Source organism: Alligator mississippiensis, chromosome 4 (assembly GCF_030867095.1).
Source record: "Alligator mississippiensis isolate rAllMis1 chromosome 4, rAllMis1, whole genome shotgun sequence".
Classification (NCBI taxonomy): domain Eukaryota; kingdom Metazoa; phylum Chordata; order Crocodylia; family Alligatoridae; genus Alligator; species Alligator mississippiensis.
The window spans coordinates 25,347,163-25,364,613 of record NC_081827.1 but is presented as its reverse complement, the minus strand read 5'-3'; the positions used below and the strand labels follow the sequence as shown (position 1 = coordinate 25,364,613).

The 17,451-nt window shown below is 45.3% G+C and overlaps 1 protein-coding gene across 1 annotated transcript in view; it reads left to right on the top strand.

Moving 5' to 3' along the window:
• The first annotated feature begins 1,745 nt into the window (after positions 1-1,745).
• ORC5 (origin recognition complex subunit 5) overlaps positions 1,746-17,451 on the top strand; it is a 156,846-nt gene continuing 141,140 nt past the window's right edge. The window contains exons 1-3 of the mRNA XM_006263721.4: positions 1,746-1,811; positions 8,112-8,302; positions 11,590-11,682. Of these exons, the coding sequence (XP_006263783.2) occupies positions 8,192-8,302; positions 11,590-11,682 (204 nt within the window). The 5' untranslated portion in view covers positions 1,746-1,811; positions 8,112-8,191. The remainder of the gene's footprint in view (positions 1,812-8,111; positions 8,303-11,589; positions 11,683-17,451) is intronic.

The window sequence follows — 17,451 nt, the reverse complement described above, 5'->3', positions numbered from 1 at the left end:
AGCCTCTTCCCGTAGGGCCTGCCCTGCTGCCCCCTGATAATGCAAGTAGCCCTCCTCTGAACCCTCTCAATGCTGTCCACATCCCTCCTGAAGTGCGGCACCCAGAACTGGATGCAGTACTCCAACTGTGGCCTGACCAGTGCCGCATAGAGGGGGAGGATCACCTCCTTGGACCTGTTCATGATGCATCTGTGGATGGATGACAAGGTGTGGTCAACCTTCCTGACCGCATCCCCACACTGTCGGCCCATGTTCATTTTGGCATCAATAATGATTCGAAGATCCTTTTCTGCCTCTGCACTGACAAGAGGGGAGTTCCCCAGCCTGTAAGTCTGCTGCTGGTTCTTCCTCTCCAGGTGCAGTACCTTGCACTTGTCAGTGTTGAAACCCATCCTGTTCTTATCTGCCCATCCTTGTAACCTGTCTAGGTCCAATTGCAGCCTATCTTGGGATGGCTTTTTTAAGGCTTTCATATAATTTAATTCAAACTAATACCACTTAATAAGCAAAAAAGTGGGCTGAATTAGTAATAATAGGTGCAAGTCTGGGAGCATCAAGAGATTGTTTCAGTGCATGAAGAAAGCAGATTCCTAAAAGCTAATCTTGAATTATGTTTTGGCAACATTATAGTAGATAATTTCCTTTTTTAAAAGAATATTATACTGAAAGCAAAATGAACTAGTGCATACAACCATATGAAAAGACCAGTATTCTAGATTCCACACATTCTTCTTTCCCTTCTTCCCAGTGCCATTCTGGTTTCTTTTGCAATTAATTCATTTACAGTGTACTTTGTTTCCACATATGCATTCATGCCTCCTTTATCTTCCCCCCCGCTATTTACCAATGGTCAGAATGGGATGGACTGCAGAGGGGTTTGCTTTACTCTGCAGCATGGCCATGGTCCTTTACCCAGAACCTCTTGAGCATGCACCAACATTTCACAGAAGCAGGGCGTTGCCTGCCGTGGCTCCCCTGCTTTACCCATGGCAGGTCAGGGTGTTAGGTCTGCATTGTTGTTTCAGGGCTGAGGGTAGTCTTATGTAGGATTTAAATCAGCATTGCTCAACCCGTGGGTCGTGACCCAAAAGTGGGCCGCAAGAATACACGAGAGGGTCACAACCAAACTTTGAAAATGGATTCTCCTTTAGAGGAGAAAAACGGGGGGAAGTGGCTTTTCCCTTGCAGGCTGGCAGAGTCCCATGCCCCACGCCTACCCGACACAGCAAGGAGCTAGGGGCAGCCGGTCGGGAGCGAAGGACACTGGCTGAAGACTGGCCATCCATGTTTCCAAATGGGTCCTGGTTCAAAAAAAGGTTGAGAACCGCTGGTTTGCATGATGGTTGTACAATGGTTTGCATAGGGATGATCTTGCCTCAGGCGGGGATCAGCCTAGATGACCTCTGGAGGTCCCTGGCAGCCCGACTTCTCGAATGACTCGACCACCAGGACAATACCCATGTGCACCGACCCGTCAAATCGTATAGACATGCCTCATTTCACTCGGTCTGGAGGGCAGACGGGGCCAGGGGTCCTGGGTTGGCCCCTAACAACATTTCCAAAAGCGATGCAAACGTCTCTTTCTGTAAGTGCTGGCAAAACTGGAGTCCAGCTGCAGGAGAGGGAGCGCTGCTCTCCCCGCATCCCACTGCCCCCTCCCCGGCTGTGCAGGCAGACGCCAAGCCCCGCGGACCGCTGCACGGTCCCACCGCCTCCTACCACAATGACTCCCCCGACTGCGCAAGCGCGGGCCGTGGGGCAGCGGGGCGTGGAGTGCGCATGCGCTGGCGCAGCGCGGGCTGAGCGAGCGGGTGAGTGTTCGGCTCGGCAAGGAGTCCCCCGTGTTTGGCCCAGTGCGGCACCGCGGGGGTCACCGCTGCCGTGACGTCACAATGCGCTTCCACTGTGACGTCAAGACGCGGGGCCTGCTTCATTCTCTTTGTCCAGAGCGGGGTCCGAGCTGGTCCCTGCCCTGCGGGGGGAGGGGAGAGGAAGGGGTTTCCTTTGCCAGGTGGGTGGCAGAGGGCTCCCTTCACGCAGGGGTTTAGGAGCCGGCCTGGAAGCCCGGGGGCAATTGTGGGGCACCGTCCCTGGGCACTGGGGAAGGGGCCAGACTAGCCAGTTGCTGCGGATTCACCAGCACATGACGCCAACCAGAAGTCACCCCTTCCTCTTTGCTACATGTGCTCAGCCCCGTCCGGACCCGACTGCTCTCCCTTAGACCCAGTCCCTTGCTCTTATGGGCAGCAGGGACTCCCCACTGCTCTCGCTGGAGGCTGCTCCTAGTTTTCAGGCAGGATTTATTCATGGCTGGTTTCTCTTTTGCGACCTTGTTCTTCAGTTTAAATAATCCCCCATCCCCCTTGCTGTTTAGTCCCCTGGGTGTATTCGTGGGGGGCTGTCATCTCTGCTCAGTCTCTGTCTCCCTTAGCTAAACAAGCCCTGCTCATTTAGTCTCCTTTTGTAAGAGGCTCCTTGTCAAGGCATCCTAAAAGCCTTTCTGCGCGTGGTTTGAGTCTGTTTTCCTTGAACAGGGGCCACCAGCATTGCATACTTCATTCCAAATAAAAGGTATTCTCCAGAACCTCATTTAGTGACATTTGTACTTCTCTAGTCTCTCCTGGAAATGTCTTGCTTGATACATCCATCTTGTTCATGCATTTTCTGTTTACAGTGCACTGCACTTGTATTTGTAGTGGTAAATGCATTATTTGGTAAACAACACAATGATGAACCCAATGTTTTGCTTATTGCTTACTTTATAACAAGTGTTCATGGATTTCATAGGTTTTTCAGGGTCAGAAGGGACCTCAGCAGATCATCGAGTCTGACCCCCTGCCTGGGACAGGAAAGAGCTCTGGGGTCAGGTGACCCCAGCCAGGTGCTTGTCCAGTCTCCTCTTAAAAGTCTGCCAAAGTAGGGGAGAGCACCGCCTTCCTTGCAAACACATTCCAGATTGTGGTAACCCTTACCGTAAAGAAGTTCTTCCTGATGTCCAGCCTAAATCTGCTCTCTGTCAGTTTGTGGCTGTTGTTCTTAGGTACCCCAAGGAGCACCTTGGTAAACAGAGCATCTCATATTCCTTGCTGCTCCCCCTTCCCCCTGACAAATTTGTAGATGGCCATAATATCACCGGTGTCTCAGCCTTCTCTTATGGAGGCTGAAGAGATACAGATACAATGTGGTTCCCATTTTCAAAAAGGAGGAAGGAGGACCCAGGAAACTGTAGGCCAGTTAGTCTTACCTCGATCCTGGTTTTTGAGAGAATTATGCTGGCGCATGTCCATGAGGGGCCAGCAGGGGAGGTTATGCTTAGGGGTAACCAACATGGGTTCATTAGAGGCAGGTCCTGTCAGACCAACCTGGTGGCCTTCTATGACCAGGTCACAACATCCTTAGACGCAGGAGTAGCAGTGGACGTAGTCTTTCTGGACTTCAGGAAGGCCTTCGACACTGTCTCTGACCCCATTCTCATTAAAAAACTAGGCGACTGCCGTTGACACCTACACAGTCAAATGGGTCGCTAACTGGCTGGCGGGCCGCACCCAGACAGTGGTGGTGGATGGGTCATTTTTGACTTGGAGGGATGTGGGCAGTGGGGTCCCCCAGGGCTCGGTCCTTGGACCTGCACTGTTTAACATCTTCATCAGTGACTTGGACAAGGGGGTAAAAAGCACCCTGTTCAAATTTGCTGACAGCACTAAGATGTGGGGGGGATGTGGGCACTCTAGAAGGGAGGAATAGCCTGCAATTGGACCTAGACAGGTTACAGGGGTGGGCGGATGAGAACAGGATGGGTTTCAACACTGACAAGTGCAAGGTGCTGCACCGGGGGAGGAAGAACCAGCAGCACACCTACAGGCTGGGGAACTCCCTCCTCATCAGTGTCGAGGCAGAGAAGGATCTTGGAATCATTATTGACGGCAAATTGAACACGGGCCGGCAGTGTGGGGATGCGGTCAGGAAGGCCACCCACACCTTGTCATGCATCCACGGATGCATCTCGAGTGGGTCCAAGGAGGTGATCCTTCCCCTCTATGTGGCTCTGGTCAGGCCACAGTTGGAGTACTGCATCCAGTTCTGGGCACCACACTTCAGGAGGGATGTGGACAACTTGGAGCGGGTCCAGAGGAGGGCCACTTGCATGATCAGGGGGCAGCAGGGCAGGCCCTACGAGGAGAGGCTAAGGGACCTGAACCTGTTCAGCCTCTACAAGAGAAGGCTGAGGGGGGATCTAGTGGCCTGTTACAAAGTAGTCAGGGGGGACCAGCAGGCATTGGGGGAGTCCCTGTTCCCACGAGCACTACCAGGAGTGACTAGAAATAATGGTCACAAGTTGGCAGAGGGTAGATTCAGACTAGACATCAGGAGGCGCTACTTCACAGTCAAGGCAGCTAGGACCTGGAACCAACTTCCAAGTGAAGTGGTGCTGGCTCCTACCCTGTGGGTCTTTAAGAGGAGATTAGATGAACACCTTGCAGGGGTCGTTTGACCCCAGTACTTTTTCCTGCCATGGCAGGGGGTCAGAACTGATGATCTGCTCAGGTCCCTTCCTACCCTACCAAGTATGAAACTAGGTCCCTCATCCTCTTATAGGACCTATCCTGCAGGCCCCTAATCATAGAAGTGGCCCTCCTCTGGACCCTCAAGGTTGTCCACATCCCTCTTGAAGTGCAGCGCCCAAAACTGAATGCAGTACGCCAGCTGCGGCCTTACCAGTGCTGCATAGAGGGGAAGTTATCACCTCTGTAGACCTGTTCGTGATGCACCTATTAATACATGATAGAGTGCAGTTAGCTCTATCGATCATTTTGTCACATTGTCGACTTTTTCATCTATGAGTCTGCTTTGACTCAGAGAACGCTTTTTGCTGCTGTGGTGCTTAGAAAGTCATCCCCCAGTCTGTATCTGTATTGTTGATTCCTTCTTCCTAGGTGTAGTATTCTGTACTTATGCTTGTTAAACTGCATCCTGTTTTGTTCTACCCACTTTTGCATCTTGTCCAAATCCACCTGAATCTGCTCCCTGCCCTCCATTGTGTTTGCTTTGCCCCATGATTTGATGTCATCCGCAGATTTGGACAGTGTGCTCACTACGCCCTTGTCCAAATCACTAATGAAGATGTTGAGCAGTACTGGCCCAAGGACCGAGCCCTGGGGGACACCACTGCCCACATCCTTCCAGGTTGATACCAGCCTGTCCACTGCCACTCTCTGGGTGCATCCCATTAGCCCATTTGCCACCCACCTGGTTGTGTAATAATTTTAAGTCACAGCTGCTCAGTTTTTTTTAAATGAGAATTGGATGTGACACTGTATCAAAGGCTTTTTTTTAAATTCAAGTATATGACATCCACCTTGACTCCTGCATCTAAGCAGTTTGTGACCTGGTCATAAAAAGAAACAAGGTTTGTCAGGCAGGATCTACCTGCTGTGAACCCATGCTGGTTGCCCTTCAGCATTACTTTTTTTGCTGGACTCACAAAAATGTATTCCTTAATAATTTAAGCGTTGGTTATCTTTGTTTCAGATAGCTGCCTTAGCTGCTTAAGTGCATAGGAACTTACTATCCACTTTTTAGTGTAATTATACTCTTTTAACTGCATAATTTGTGCAGCTGACCAGGACAGGGGTGATCAGCTTGTGGGCCAGATCCAGCCTGTAAAGCTATGTCATCCAGCCTATTGAAAATTTGGCAGCAGGGGAGTGGAGGCAGCTAATTGTCTCTCCCATGCTACCAGATTTCCAGACCTGTGGGGAGCCCTGTGGGACAGATAGTATGGCCCTGAGTGCTACACTGAGCACATGGGGCCAGTTGGGGCAGCACAGAGCTGACAGGGCAGTGCGGGGCCAATTGAGGCAGGTTGGGTTAGCCAGGCATGGTGTGGGGCTGAGCGGTGGGCAGCGTGGGGCTCATTAGTATGGTAGAAGGCAAGACAGGGTCTGTCTCATCCTGCTGCCGTCCTGCTGCTCAGGGCTGAGCAGAGGTGGTGTGGGCCTGATCTGGCCATGCACCACTCATCCAACCCATGGGGCCCAAAGTTTTGAGTACCACTGGACTGGGAGGTGGCAGTTTCAAGGACTTGACTTTGAACTGAGATGGTCCTGTCAATTCCAAGGTGACTATTAGAGCCATCAGTCACTCTGAGAAACAAGGTAAGGGCCTTAATGAAGTGCCAGAAGCTACACACAGGCTGCTCCTTTAGTTAGTTAGCATTGTTCACATTGAGTTTTAGTTTAGAGGCTGTGCATTTAAAAGGAGTACTTGTGCCACCATGTCTTGATTACTCTCCAGAAGTCCTGAAGGCCTATATACAACTGAAGCTAATCTGATGCATCCAGTTTCCTGTACTTTAATGTGTGCCAAGCACTTTGTTACCTTTTTATATATTGATAACTCTCACGTGTATCTCTCTGCTGATAAGCTGTCTCACTTTATGTAGTCTAGTATCTCATCCTCTCTTTCTAACACTTCATTTAGGCATCATGACCGACATGGCCAGAAGTGAGATGCTGGTATTCTGCTCTTGTCCTCTCTCTGGGTACTGTATTGACAGACACTATCATCTGCCTTCTGATCAGTTGGCTCTGTTGTCAGGGTGCCACACTTCAGTGTGTTTTTTTTTATTTTTTAAATGCTGGTATTTTTCCTTTACACGGTATCACCAAAATCAGTCTTTCCCATCTCTATTCAGTTGGGACCCACATCAAGGCCCTCAGTTTGTTATGACTTGTCTACTGTAACTTGTCTACTGTTATCTAGCCTATTCAGAATCAAGATGACTTCTTTGCTCCACATTCTGAACGTGAACCATGTTTTGAGTGACTGCGCTGGTTCCACGTTCACTTCCACTCAAATACAAGTTTTATGCTTATACGTTTAAGATCATGAATCAGTCTTCTGTCTAGTTTGGGATGTCAAACTCATCTGGACTGATGGGCTAGATGAGGGGCATCAGGCTGTTCTGTGGGCTGAATTGGGCCCATAGACCAGCCCCACCTGCTGGATCCAGGGCACACTGGACCAGCTGTGCATGCTGCTTGTATTATGTGCCAGCTCCAACCCCACGTGCAGCATGCAGCACATGGAGCTAGTATAGGGTGTGCACTACACACAGCATGTGGCACTGGTCTAGGTCATATGCTCTTTGTGGTGCCTGAATCCAACATGTAGGGCTGGTTTGTGGCCCTGATTGGGACCGACCCCAGATCCAGCATGCAAGCCAGTCTGGTATAGGCAGCACATGCAGCATGCACACCAGATTGGCTGCATGTGCATTGTGCCCTAGCTCCAGCCTGGCATGACATATAGCACACAGGGCCAATTCAGGGTGTGTGCTACATGTGGTGCCTGCACCAGGCTGGGCCCTGCACACTGAATCTGGGTCGTTGGGCCAGATCCTGACCAGCCCTAGATCTAGCATGCGGGGCCGGTCTGGAGCGGGTACTGCAAGCAGCACGTGGTGCTGGGGCTAGCACATGCTGTATGCAGCAGGCAGCACTGCAAGCTGAATGATGCGGCTCTGCTGGCTGTATCCAGCCCACAGGCTGGATCTTTAGCACTCCTGGTCTAGTTCATTTGGTAATCTAGTCCTCTTTTTCCTTCTACTAGCATTGTCAAACTTTTTTACCACTGGTCACTGTGCTTTTAACTCATCTTCCATAACCCCGGCTCCCCTTATGTTTCAGGAAGACCCCTGTAAAATAGCTGCAAAACCATGATTCTTTATATTCCTTCTTTTTTGGTGATCATATTTCTTATAGTTTGGTTTTTTTACCTACTGCCTTACTGCTTGTAGCCTGAATAAAAGCAAAATGGAAAAAAGAATCCCTGCATTCCTATAACTAGTAATGCTGTTGCAACTCTTTTCTGTATTCATTTGCTTGTACATTGTCTGCATCTTCTCTTTGTGTCTTTTTGTCCATAATAGTTCTCAATGTGGTAGAGTCCCAGTCCTGAATATGGCCTTTGCCTCCCACCCATGATTAAATATTTAAGTATAATCACTTTTTGATACAGAGTATGATGACTAATAAGTGTGTCAGTTTTTTGTGTAGTATATTTTCCCATACATGGAAAGAAAAGTGACCTTAATACATTTTATTTTTTAGGTTGTAATTTTGACCTCCTCCTTGCATGTTGGAAGGTGGTGTACAAGTTTGTTGTGACTGGCTGTAGAAACTGAATCAGAATGCCTACTCTTGAACATCCAGAGTATCCTGAAGCAACTCTGCTTCACTTGGAAAGTATAATGCCCTGTCGAGAATCCCAGATGTCCACTTTGCTGTCAGTATTTGGAGAGGTAGATCTTTCTGTTCTATTTTTGAATGGATCGTAGATGTTCTACTAACATGTTTGCTTCATGGATGGGTTGAGAGTTTTTAAGGCATTTCTATGAATAATGCCTCAGCTAGCTTATTACACTTGTAGGTTGGAGGCAATGTTCCCTGTAAGGGGTAGTGGTCTGTGAGCGTGCTGCTTCAGTCCGTGAGTGCACTGCTTCGATCCGTTCCTAAATTGGTCCCCTTTCAGCATGCACCGCTTCAGTCTGCCCCACAACTGCTGTCCTTTCTGCCCTGTGCTGTGGCTGGCAGGTAGGTGCGGGTGGATCCCCCGTTGTTGCGCAGCATGATTTTTTATTGTGTGCGGCTATGCATGCACACAGCTTAGAGGGAACACTGCTTGCAGTATATTGTATCCCCATCTTTAATATTGGCCAATAGGTGTATAAAAATCCAAGGTCCTCTGCTTCCTGGAAGGGAAGGGAGCTTTATGACTTCTCTTCCTCTCCTGGCTGCTGTAAGGAACTAGATCTTCATGATTCTGCTCCTTTCCCAGTGACCCTTAGCTGCTTCAAGGTGGCAAGAAAGAAAACTCTGCCTTGCTACCATTTTTACCACTCCACTGAGTTATCTTTTTGGGTGGTATTTTGGTACTGCCTCTCAAACAGCAGCATGTCACTGTTATAATTCTCAGTATCTTCACTCTTGCTTTAAAGTTCTGAAGATGACTTGTTAATTTTGCTTTGCTTCTACTGGGCAAAGATGTGGCAGTAGCAAAGCAATGGAGTTTCTCGTCTGCACGTTGTAGACTTGTTTCATAATATGGAAATGAGCATTGATAGTCTGTATTTAATTTTACAAGATAGTGACCTTGTCTACACATGCAATTAATGCGCCTGAATTTTCTGCATAGAACATTCAGGTTCATTAAACTGTGCCTAGGTACACATCTGAATGTGCGTCTGTTGGGAGCAGTTTAGTCCAGGACTGTTCCTGCCCTGCTCTGACCCCTTGCAGCAGCCAGGGGCAGCTCCCTGGCAGGGAGCACAGGGCTCAGGCCTGGGTTCCTGTGGGGTAGGAGGAGCTGTTCAGAGGACAGTTCTTCCCCACCTCATGGAGATCAGGGCCGGCTGGGAGGGAACTGCCCTGGAGCTGGGACAGTTCCCACTGCCCCGTAGAGATTTGGATTTAGCCAGGCAGCAGTTGTAGCCCCCTGCTGCCCTGTCAGAGTCTACATGTGTGCTTCAGTGCATTAGTTAATGCACTGTTTTTCTAGTACCACTATGTATTGGTATTAGCAAATGGTGCATTAGACTAATGCTCAGTAACTGACATGCATGTGTAGATAGTGATGCTTTACTGTGCATTAAATTAGTCTGAAAGATTTGCCCTCTGTAAAGCGTCTTGTGTTGATGCACCCAGTAAATATATAAAATTTAAATATTGGAGTTTGATTAATTTATTGTAACAGCAAGGGCTACAAGTTTAATATTTTAAATGAAAGTTTATGTTCTGCCAGTGTTTATGGCTTATGTTTTTTTCAGACTTCCAAGAAAGTTTCTTATGTGTCATTGGAGAGTAAATTTTCCAAGTTCAGTCTTTAGGATGTGTTACATTACTCATCTAACTATGCTGGCATTTATTTTGGGTTTGTGAGCTGAGGGTTGAGTTACATTTTTGTTCTAAAAAAGTTTTCTCTGTTAGCTTCATGTTAACTTTTTTGATTAATATAAAAATAATACTAATATACAAGAGCCTTGGAAGCTGTGACAGGCTTATTCTGAAGATATAATTATTTTCTATTTTTTAAAATGAAATAGGTCAATTTCCATTTTTCCTTTTGATATCAACCTTTTTTCTTTTAATTCAATTAAAGTACTTTATCTTGATCATAGAGAACTGGATGTTTAATAGAAGGCAAATCTTTCAGAGCACATCAATGATTTGGGACCCTGAGACCATGCTGAGACTACAAGTTTCCCATTCTTGGCAGTGATGCCTTAAATATGGCCACATATGCTGTTGTTTGGTCTCTAGCCAGAAGCAGACTGATCACATCCGGCACTGAGGGCCATGCAGAAGTATTGGTTCTTTTTGAGGCATGATGGGTAGCACAGAACAGTGCATGTTTAGAGGTGCTGTTGCAGGACTCACTATGTTTGTGTGATCTAGATATGGCCGGAGTCCCTTTTAAAAATAGGACTGAAAATCATAAATCATTTATGTGCTTTTGAAAATGTTATCCAGTGTCTTGAGCTGCCAAATAACTGCTTAAACTTGGTGAAGCAATAACAGATCTTCAGATATTCATTTTTATTGGTTCTTCAAATTATTTATAACTTAATAAAATTTCTGTGAAAAATACATCATGAAACTATTGAACAGATAAGATTATTTTATTGTGTAGTGCCCCCAGATGTAGAGGTAATAGGTAATGGGGCCCCTATCCCTTTTTCTTCCTCTTCTCTACTGCCTCTGCTGTAATATTTCCTGTCTTAATTTTACTTAATCCTCATGAAGAGACAGCATTTTGTAGCTTTCACATTAGACAGTATTGGCAAGTTAAGTTAAAGTCTACCGTAGATATTCTCAGCCATGGTGCTCTAATAACTTAGGGTGCCTTGAGATCTTTTTAAGTGTGCCACAAGATTACAAACAGTATTAATATTGTTAGGTTTGTAAGCACAATTCACAAGATAAACCCAGAAATTTCAAATAGGAATTCATAGTATTAAAAACCTTCCAACTGGTTGTCGTCTTTCTGAGTTCTTTGCAACAGAAGAATTGCTCTATTATTTTTCTTCAGTCAAAAAATGAGTGAAAAATAGGAGCTGTCATTTTCTGGGGGGCACCTTTAGTCTGAAAAGGTTCAGAACTACTGGTCTAACAGCTGCCCTTATTTACCTAACTGAACTAAGAGCATGCCATATTACCCCCTAGGCTTGCTCTTAGGTGCAGTTGTGGCAATAGGAAAACTAACTGGAAGAGCTGTGCCCACACAAGGTGGGCTGGGGAAAGGGGAAGGCTGCCTGCCATAGTGCTAATACCATAGTTAAAGCAGCAGCAGCAGCCCACACAGTGTAGACCTAGCCCTAGTCAAGATATCAGTGGTGGCTTTAGGCTGTACTTATTTTTTTTAAAACTCTAATAAGGACCAAAGTGATGTAATGTCATATTGCATTTCATTTTGTGTATTCTATATTGAGTACCTTAATTTAAAACAAAGTCTTTCTGCTGGCAGGAAACTTGATGACTCAAAGTCCTTTAAATCTCTATTAAAAAAAATCATTTTTAACTTTTCTCCTAGCGTCAGCAATATAGCTTCCCATCTATCTTTATCTATGGACATACATCCAGTGGAAAGACTTACGTGCTGCAAACTCTTCTAAAAACACTAGAGGTAAGAATAATTTTAAATTCATACTGAATTCAGAAAGGCTTAAAACCAGTAAATAATTAAAAACAATCCCTCAAGGAAGCTACTTGCTATTTGGTGAAGATCTCCAAAAACAATTGATTTTCCTTCCTTGACTGTCTCTGGCTTCTTCTTGTCTCTTATTTTATTGCAGAAAGGATCCTGTCTCTCCCCAAGCAGTGATACACAACATAATACAAATTAAAATATAACACTGGCCACCATAGCCTTTGTTAGAAATTTAAAAGAAAGCTGCAGATACCCTTAGTGAAATTTTTTTTTGTGTGAGGAGAGTTGAGCTAAGGGTGGCCCTCAGTGAAGAGTGAGTTCTCCCTGTATGACTGAATGAGTAAAAGCACAATAACAGACTGATCATACCTGTTCACACCTTACATTTTTAACTGAATAATTTACCTTTAACCTCCCTCCCCTTTTGCCCATAAAAATGGGCAGTGTATAAATACTGAATCCTATAATGCTACTAGTTGGTGGCTAATTGTGTTTTAATGGCATCTAGGCTAGGGAGAGACATTACACATAAACCAGTTTAAATGATCAGAAACTGGTTTAAATCTGTAACAGAACAGGATCTAGACAGGTTACAGGGGTGGGCCGATGAAAACAGGATGGGGTTCAACACTGACAAGTGCAGGGTAATGCACCTGGGGAGGAAGAACCAGCGGCACACCTACAGACTGGGGCACTCCCTTCTTGCCAGTGTCAAGACAGAAAAGGATCTTAGAGTCATTACTGACGCCACAATGAACATGGGCTGACAAAGTGGGGTTGCGGTCAGGAAGGCCAACCATACCTTGTAGTGCATCCACAGATGCATCTCAGGCAGGTCCAAGGAGGTGATTGTCCCCCCCATGCGACCCTGGTCAGGTCACAGGTGGAGTACTGCGTCCAGTTCTGGGCACCGCACTTCAGGAGGGATGTGGCCAATATGGAGAGGGTCTAAAGGAGGGCCGCCCACATCATCAGGGGTCAGCAGGGCAGGCCCTACGAGGAGAGGCTGAGGGACCTGAACCTGTTCAGCCTCCGGAAGAGAAGGCTGAGACGGGATCTAGTGGCAGTCAAGGGGGACCAGCAGGCATTGGGAGAGTCCCTGTTCCCCCGAGCACTCCTGGGAGTTACAAGAAACAACGGACACAAGCTAGCGGAGGGTAGTTTCAGGCTAGACATTAGGAGGCGCTATTTCAGTGTCAGGGCGACTAGGACCCGGAACCAACTTCCAAGCGAAGTGATGCTGGTTCCTACCCTGGGGGTCTTTAAAAAAAAGGCTGGATGAACATCTGGCCAGGGTCTTTTGACCCCAGTACTCTTTCCTGCCATGGCAGGGGGTCGGACTAGATGATCTTCTCAGGTCCCTTCCGACCCTACCAACTATGAAACTATGAGAATAGATGTTCAGTGCACATAAACCATTTTGAAAATGGCTGAAACTGGTTTGAGATAAACCTAGTTAAATATAGTATCAGACTTAACTGATTTGGGTCAAACTGGTTTATGCAATGTCTGTCCCAGACCCCTTGCTGGTTTAAGAGAAACCAGACACCCCTAGCATCCAGGCATGCTCTCTGGGCTGGGCGGGCTCTCTGTTCCACATCAGAGCTGGCCCCTCTCCTTTGCTCCCTGACTGCAGCTCCAGTAGAGACTTGTAGGCACAGAGCATCTGCCTGGATTCTCCCTGCTGAGAAGGAATTATTCCCCCCCTCCCCTCTGCTTTACGCAGACACCTCAGCATTAGCTAGCAGACCACATGCTGACTATTTTCAGTGCTGTGGGAGACGACAGGCAGGCAGGCTTTTTGGAGCTAATCAACAGGTAGCTTAATGTCCTTCCTTGGAAGAGCTGTTTAAGAAAAGCTCCATTAGTTAATGGAGAGAGGCTTTATTTTCTTAATAGGTTGATAAACACTGAGTTAAGGGGAATGATAAACATTCCTTGCTGGACTGCTTAGGAGGTAGGGAGAGGAATAATCAGAGCATCCTGCCAGGGCCTGGCCAGGCCCCCGTCAGCTAAGTCCTGTTGAAGTGAAGGGAAGGCTGACATAGTGCTCCCCGGCTTCTATCCTGAGCCACTGCAGGCATGTGCCTGCATTTCTGGGGTGTCTGTGGTTACAAAACTGATTTAGCATAGCCAGGTTAGACTGATCTGCAAAGATTGAATCAATTCAGGCTCAGGCTTTTTGAATGTCTGTCACTAGCCCTAGAAACCCCAGTCATGTTCAGAGCTTCATTTTGTTAGGTGCTGTGCAAACAGAAGACACAATCCTTATCAGGGTCCAACCTAATTTAAGATGGAACATGAGGGGGAGAGGGAGTGACAAGCATGCATAATTGTGTGGATAAACTATAAATATTTTAAATCTAAATATTGGTTTTACGAGATTTGGTTTTTAGAATTTAATTTCAGTATTTTTTTCACTTTAACAATCAACATGTTTGAAATTATAGCAATCTTGATAGTGTCTCTCATTCCCGTTTCCTAATCTTCAACTATTTCCTTTTTCACGGACAGCCTTTTTTCTACCTTGTATTCTATCACTATAATGTCCCCCTTTGGCCTTTTTTCCCCCCTGCTTTCTCTCCCCTCCCCTCTCTGCTTTACCTTTTGTCTTTCTAATTTCTACCTATTTACATTCTCACTGACATCCTGCTACACTTAGCTTCTCTCATTTATTGGAGTCTCAGACCAGTAGAGACTCCCTATGCCTGAAGAGGGGTGACTGTGCCTGAAAGCTTGCTAAGAACTTTTTTTCCAACTACTCAGTTGGTCTAATAAAAGATATCACATCTACTCAAAGAACCTTGTCTGCCTATGTCCTTAGACCAACACGGCTACAACTAAAAACCCAGCAATCTACAAAATTTACCTATACTATAATCTACTAAGACACTTTAAAAAATATTCATGCTGTCCATGTTTGCAGCCAGTTTTAAATGATGTCAAATCACTGAGCTAGTGAAACTCATTGCTTGAGCACCTGGAACCAGACTTTGCTTTTGCAGCAGTAGGCTTTTCTGCAGGTGCACAAGAGAATGTTATCTTCATTATAGTTTATTTAACTAGTTCAGTTCAACAAGTAGCTCTTTTACACTTGAGAGACTAATTGAGATTTATCAAATCAGGAAAGTGTGTCTTCCTCTTTAAAGGCATAAATAAAAACAAAACATGAGAATGAAATCTACTAACCTTGAAGGGCATCAGTTGAATCAGAAGCATCACCAGAAACAATCAGTTCAATTTGTTAACTACAGATAATGCTTCCTTTATTTAATAAATCTGTTTTAAATACAAAAATTGTTGACAACAGTTTTTCATGCATGTAGCATATTTATATTAGTTTTCTTTAACTAATGATAACAGTTTAGATATGCTTTTGTGCACTTTTAATTAAATTCCAATTTCTATCTAAATGCAGATTGATAAAAATGGTAAGTAGAAACTTGCCAAGTATATAAGAAATCATTTGCCATTTTCTAAAATAATAATAAACATGTGAGAATGAGTTTCTGTTAGGTTTTAGTATAGCTTAAATAAATATTTATTGATCCAGCATATACTTCAAGTTAGCAGAAATACAAAATTATTATATCCTGTTTGAATGCAGAATTTAGTGTACATTTGTGTTGGAGTTTCAGATAAATTTAGGCATCTTACAAGATGGCAGATGGACAAAGCTTTAATGTTAGATATTGATGTTTAAGTTCTCAATAGACTGACTTACTTGATAGCTCATTTTGAAAATTTGCTGTCTTCAGTTAATAAGTTTGTTTGATCAGGTTAACAATTTGGAAGGAGAAATATAGGAGTGAGGCCAGCCTAATGTTTTTCCTACTTCTAGGCTTCTTTTCCTTATTGTATTGTTTCTGCTTTTTCTTTACATACTTTCCCATGTAGATGTTTTACTGATGGTGGTATGAGGTTGGTAGTTATTATCCGTTGAAATCATGACTTCTTTTGTGTTTTCCTGATCTCTATAGACTGTTCATTTGGTTTTACCTGAATTTAACCTTTGGAAGACTAAACTAACATTAATTCTTCAATACTGCCAATAATTTTAATGCTTCAATAATTTGCTAAAAATGACATTACCTTGCACTTGTCCCATGGAGGTGGATTCCTTTGTGTTCCCCAGGTTCCTGTCAGCACCACGTTCCTTTCCTCTCCTATCTGATTATCACTGCTGACTCTGTCTGTCCTTCCTCAGACTCATGTCTTAACATTGTGTACCTCTTTTTGTGACCACCTGACATCAGACCATGGTATTTGTATGATAGTTGAGGGGAGAAGAAGCAGCTCCTCAAGCAGGAGAGGTTGAGTATTTCAGGAATTATTTCAGTCGGTTTTGTCCCAATAGCAAACCAAGACCAGAAACTCTTCTCATCATCCTGCTGCGAGCAAGTACCCCTGCATTAGGAAGTAGACTGGCTTCTGGGCATGTCTATAAAGATTAATATTGGAGTTCTTAATGTTTAGTATTAAAATTGCCATATAGGACTTTTAACTCTTTGGAAGAGTTTAACTTCGCTTTCAGATAATGACATTGTAAAGCCTTGAAAAAGCGCATGCAGTCTTGGCCCCAAAGAGCTAAATTGTGTGGAAAGAAGTGAGCCTGTGTGGCAGAATGCATGCTCCTCACAAAAACGAGAATGTGATGATAACCACGGCCCTGAATCCACTCGATATCTTTTAGAATCGTTAGAGCCAGAGGACTTGTAACTCTGTCTCCTCATCCCATTAACCTTGTGGCCATTCTTTTTCTGTCTACCTGAATATGTTTACATGAACTATTTTTCTTTTTCTGTCTGTTTTCATTGTTTTTTCCAAAGCATCTAAATTCCACCTAAGTCAAAAAGTAGAATAATGAAAACCAGTACTGGAAGCCTGCAATGCTTAAGTTTTTTCAAGTAAAGCTCCCTAGGTGCCTAAAGTCGTATTCTGTACATGTTTCAGTATTGCCAGGGCTGAGCACCCCATCATGTGCTCTTGCCATATTCCATCAGGATCTACAAACTGGGTGTTTCACATGCCCTGATATAGCCTAATATATGCCCTGTAATAACAGCACAGTCACAGCACGGTGTAAAGTAGAGGCTGCCACTTCCTTTGAGAAACACAAGAGCAGGAGGAGAAGGTGGTGGCAGTGAGTGGTGTTCCTCTTTTATACAATATCAACTGCTGAGGGCATGCATTCATGGATGGGGAGACCCAGGTTCAGTTCCTTCACTCATTTCGCAAGTGGGAAGATCTGGGTTCTGGTCTCTTCTAAGGATGGTTTATGTCAGCGAGAGCCACCCTTTTTGGCAGGCGTGCCACAAATTAGCCCCATACCATTCCCAAGTGCTACTCCAATTCTCTTCCCCTTTCCTGATAGACTGCTCTACCCTATGCTTCTTGTCAGATCTGCTGCTTTGCTTGCTGGTTCCTGCCCTATCTCCCACTGTGCTGCCCATCCCTCCCTGGACTGCTACATGCCACACATACATGCTGCCCTACCACTTTTGTCACATGTGCTGCAGGTTGGCCACCTCAGGCTTATGTTATGGTTTATATGTTACATTAAACTATCAGTGGTTAAAATATAAGCTGTACATAGAGTAGAGACCAGAATCCAGGGCCCCCAACTGCCAAGTGAATACTGTAACTGTGCTACTAGAGAGTCATGCTTGTTCTTACTCCCTCTTTTCTGCAAAGTGGCACAGCCTCAATGGAAGGGGTATAGATTGCCCTCACCTGAGCTTTGCC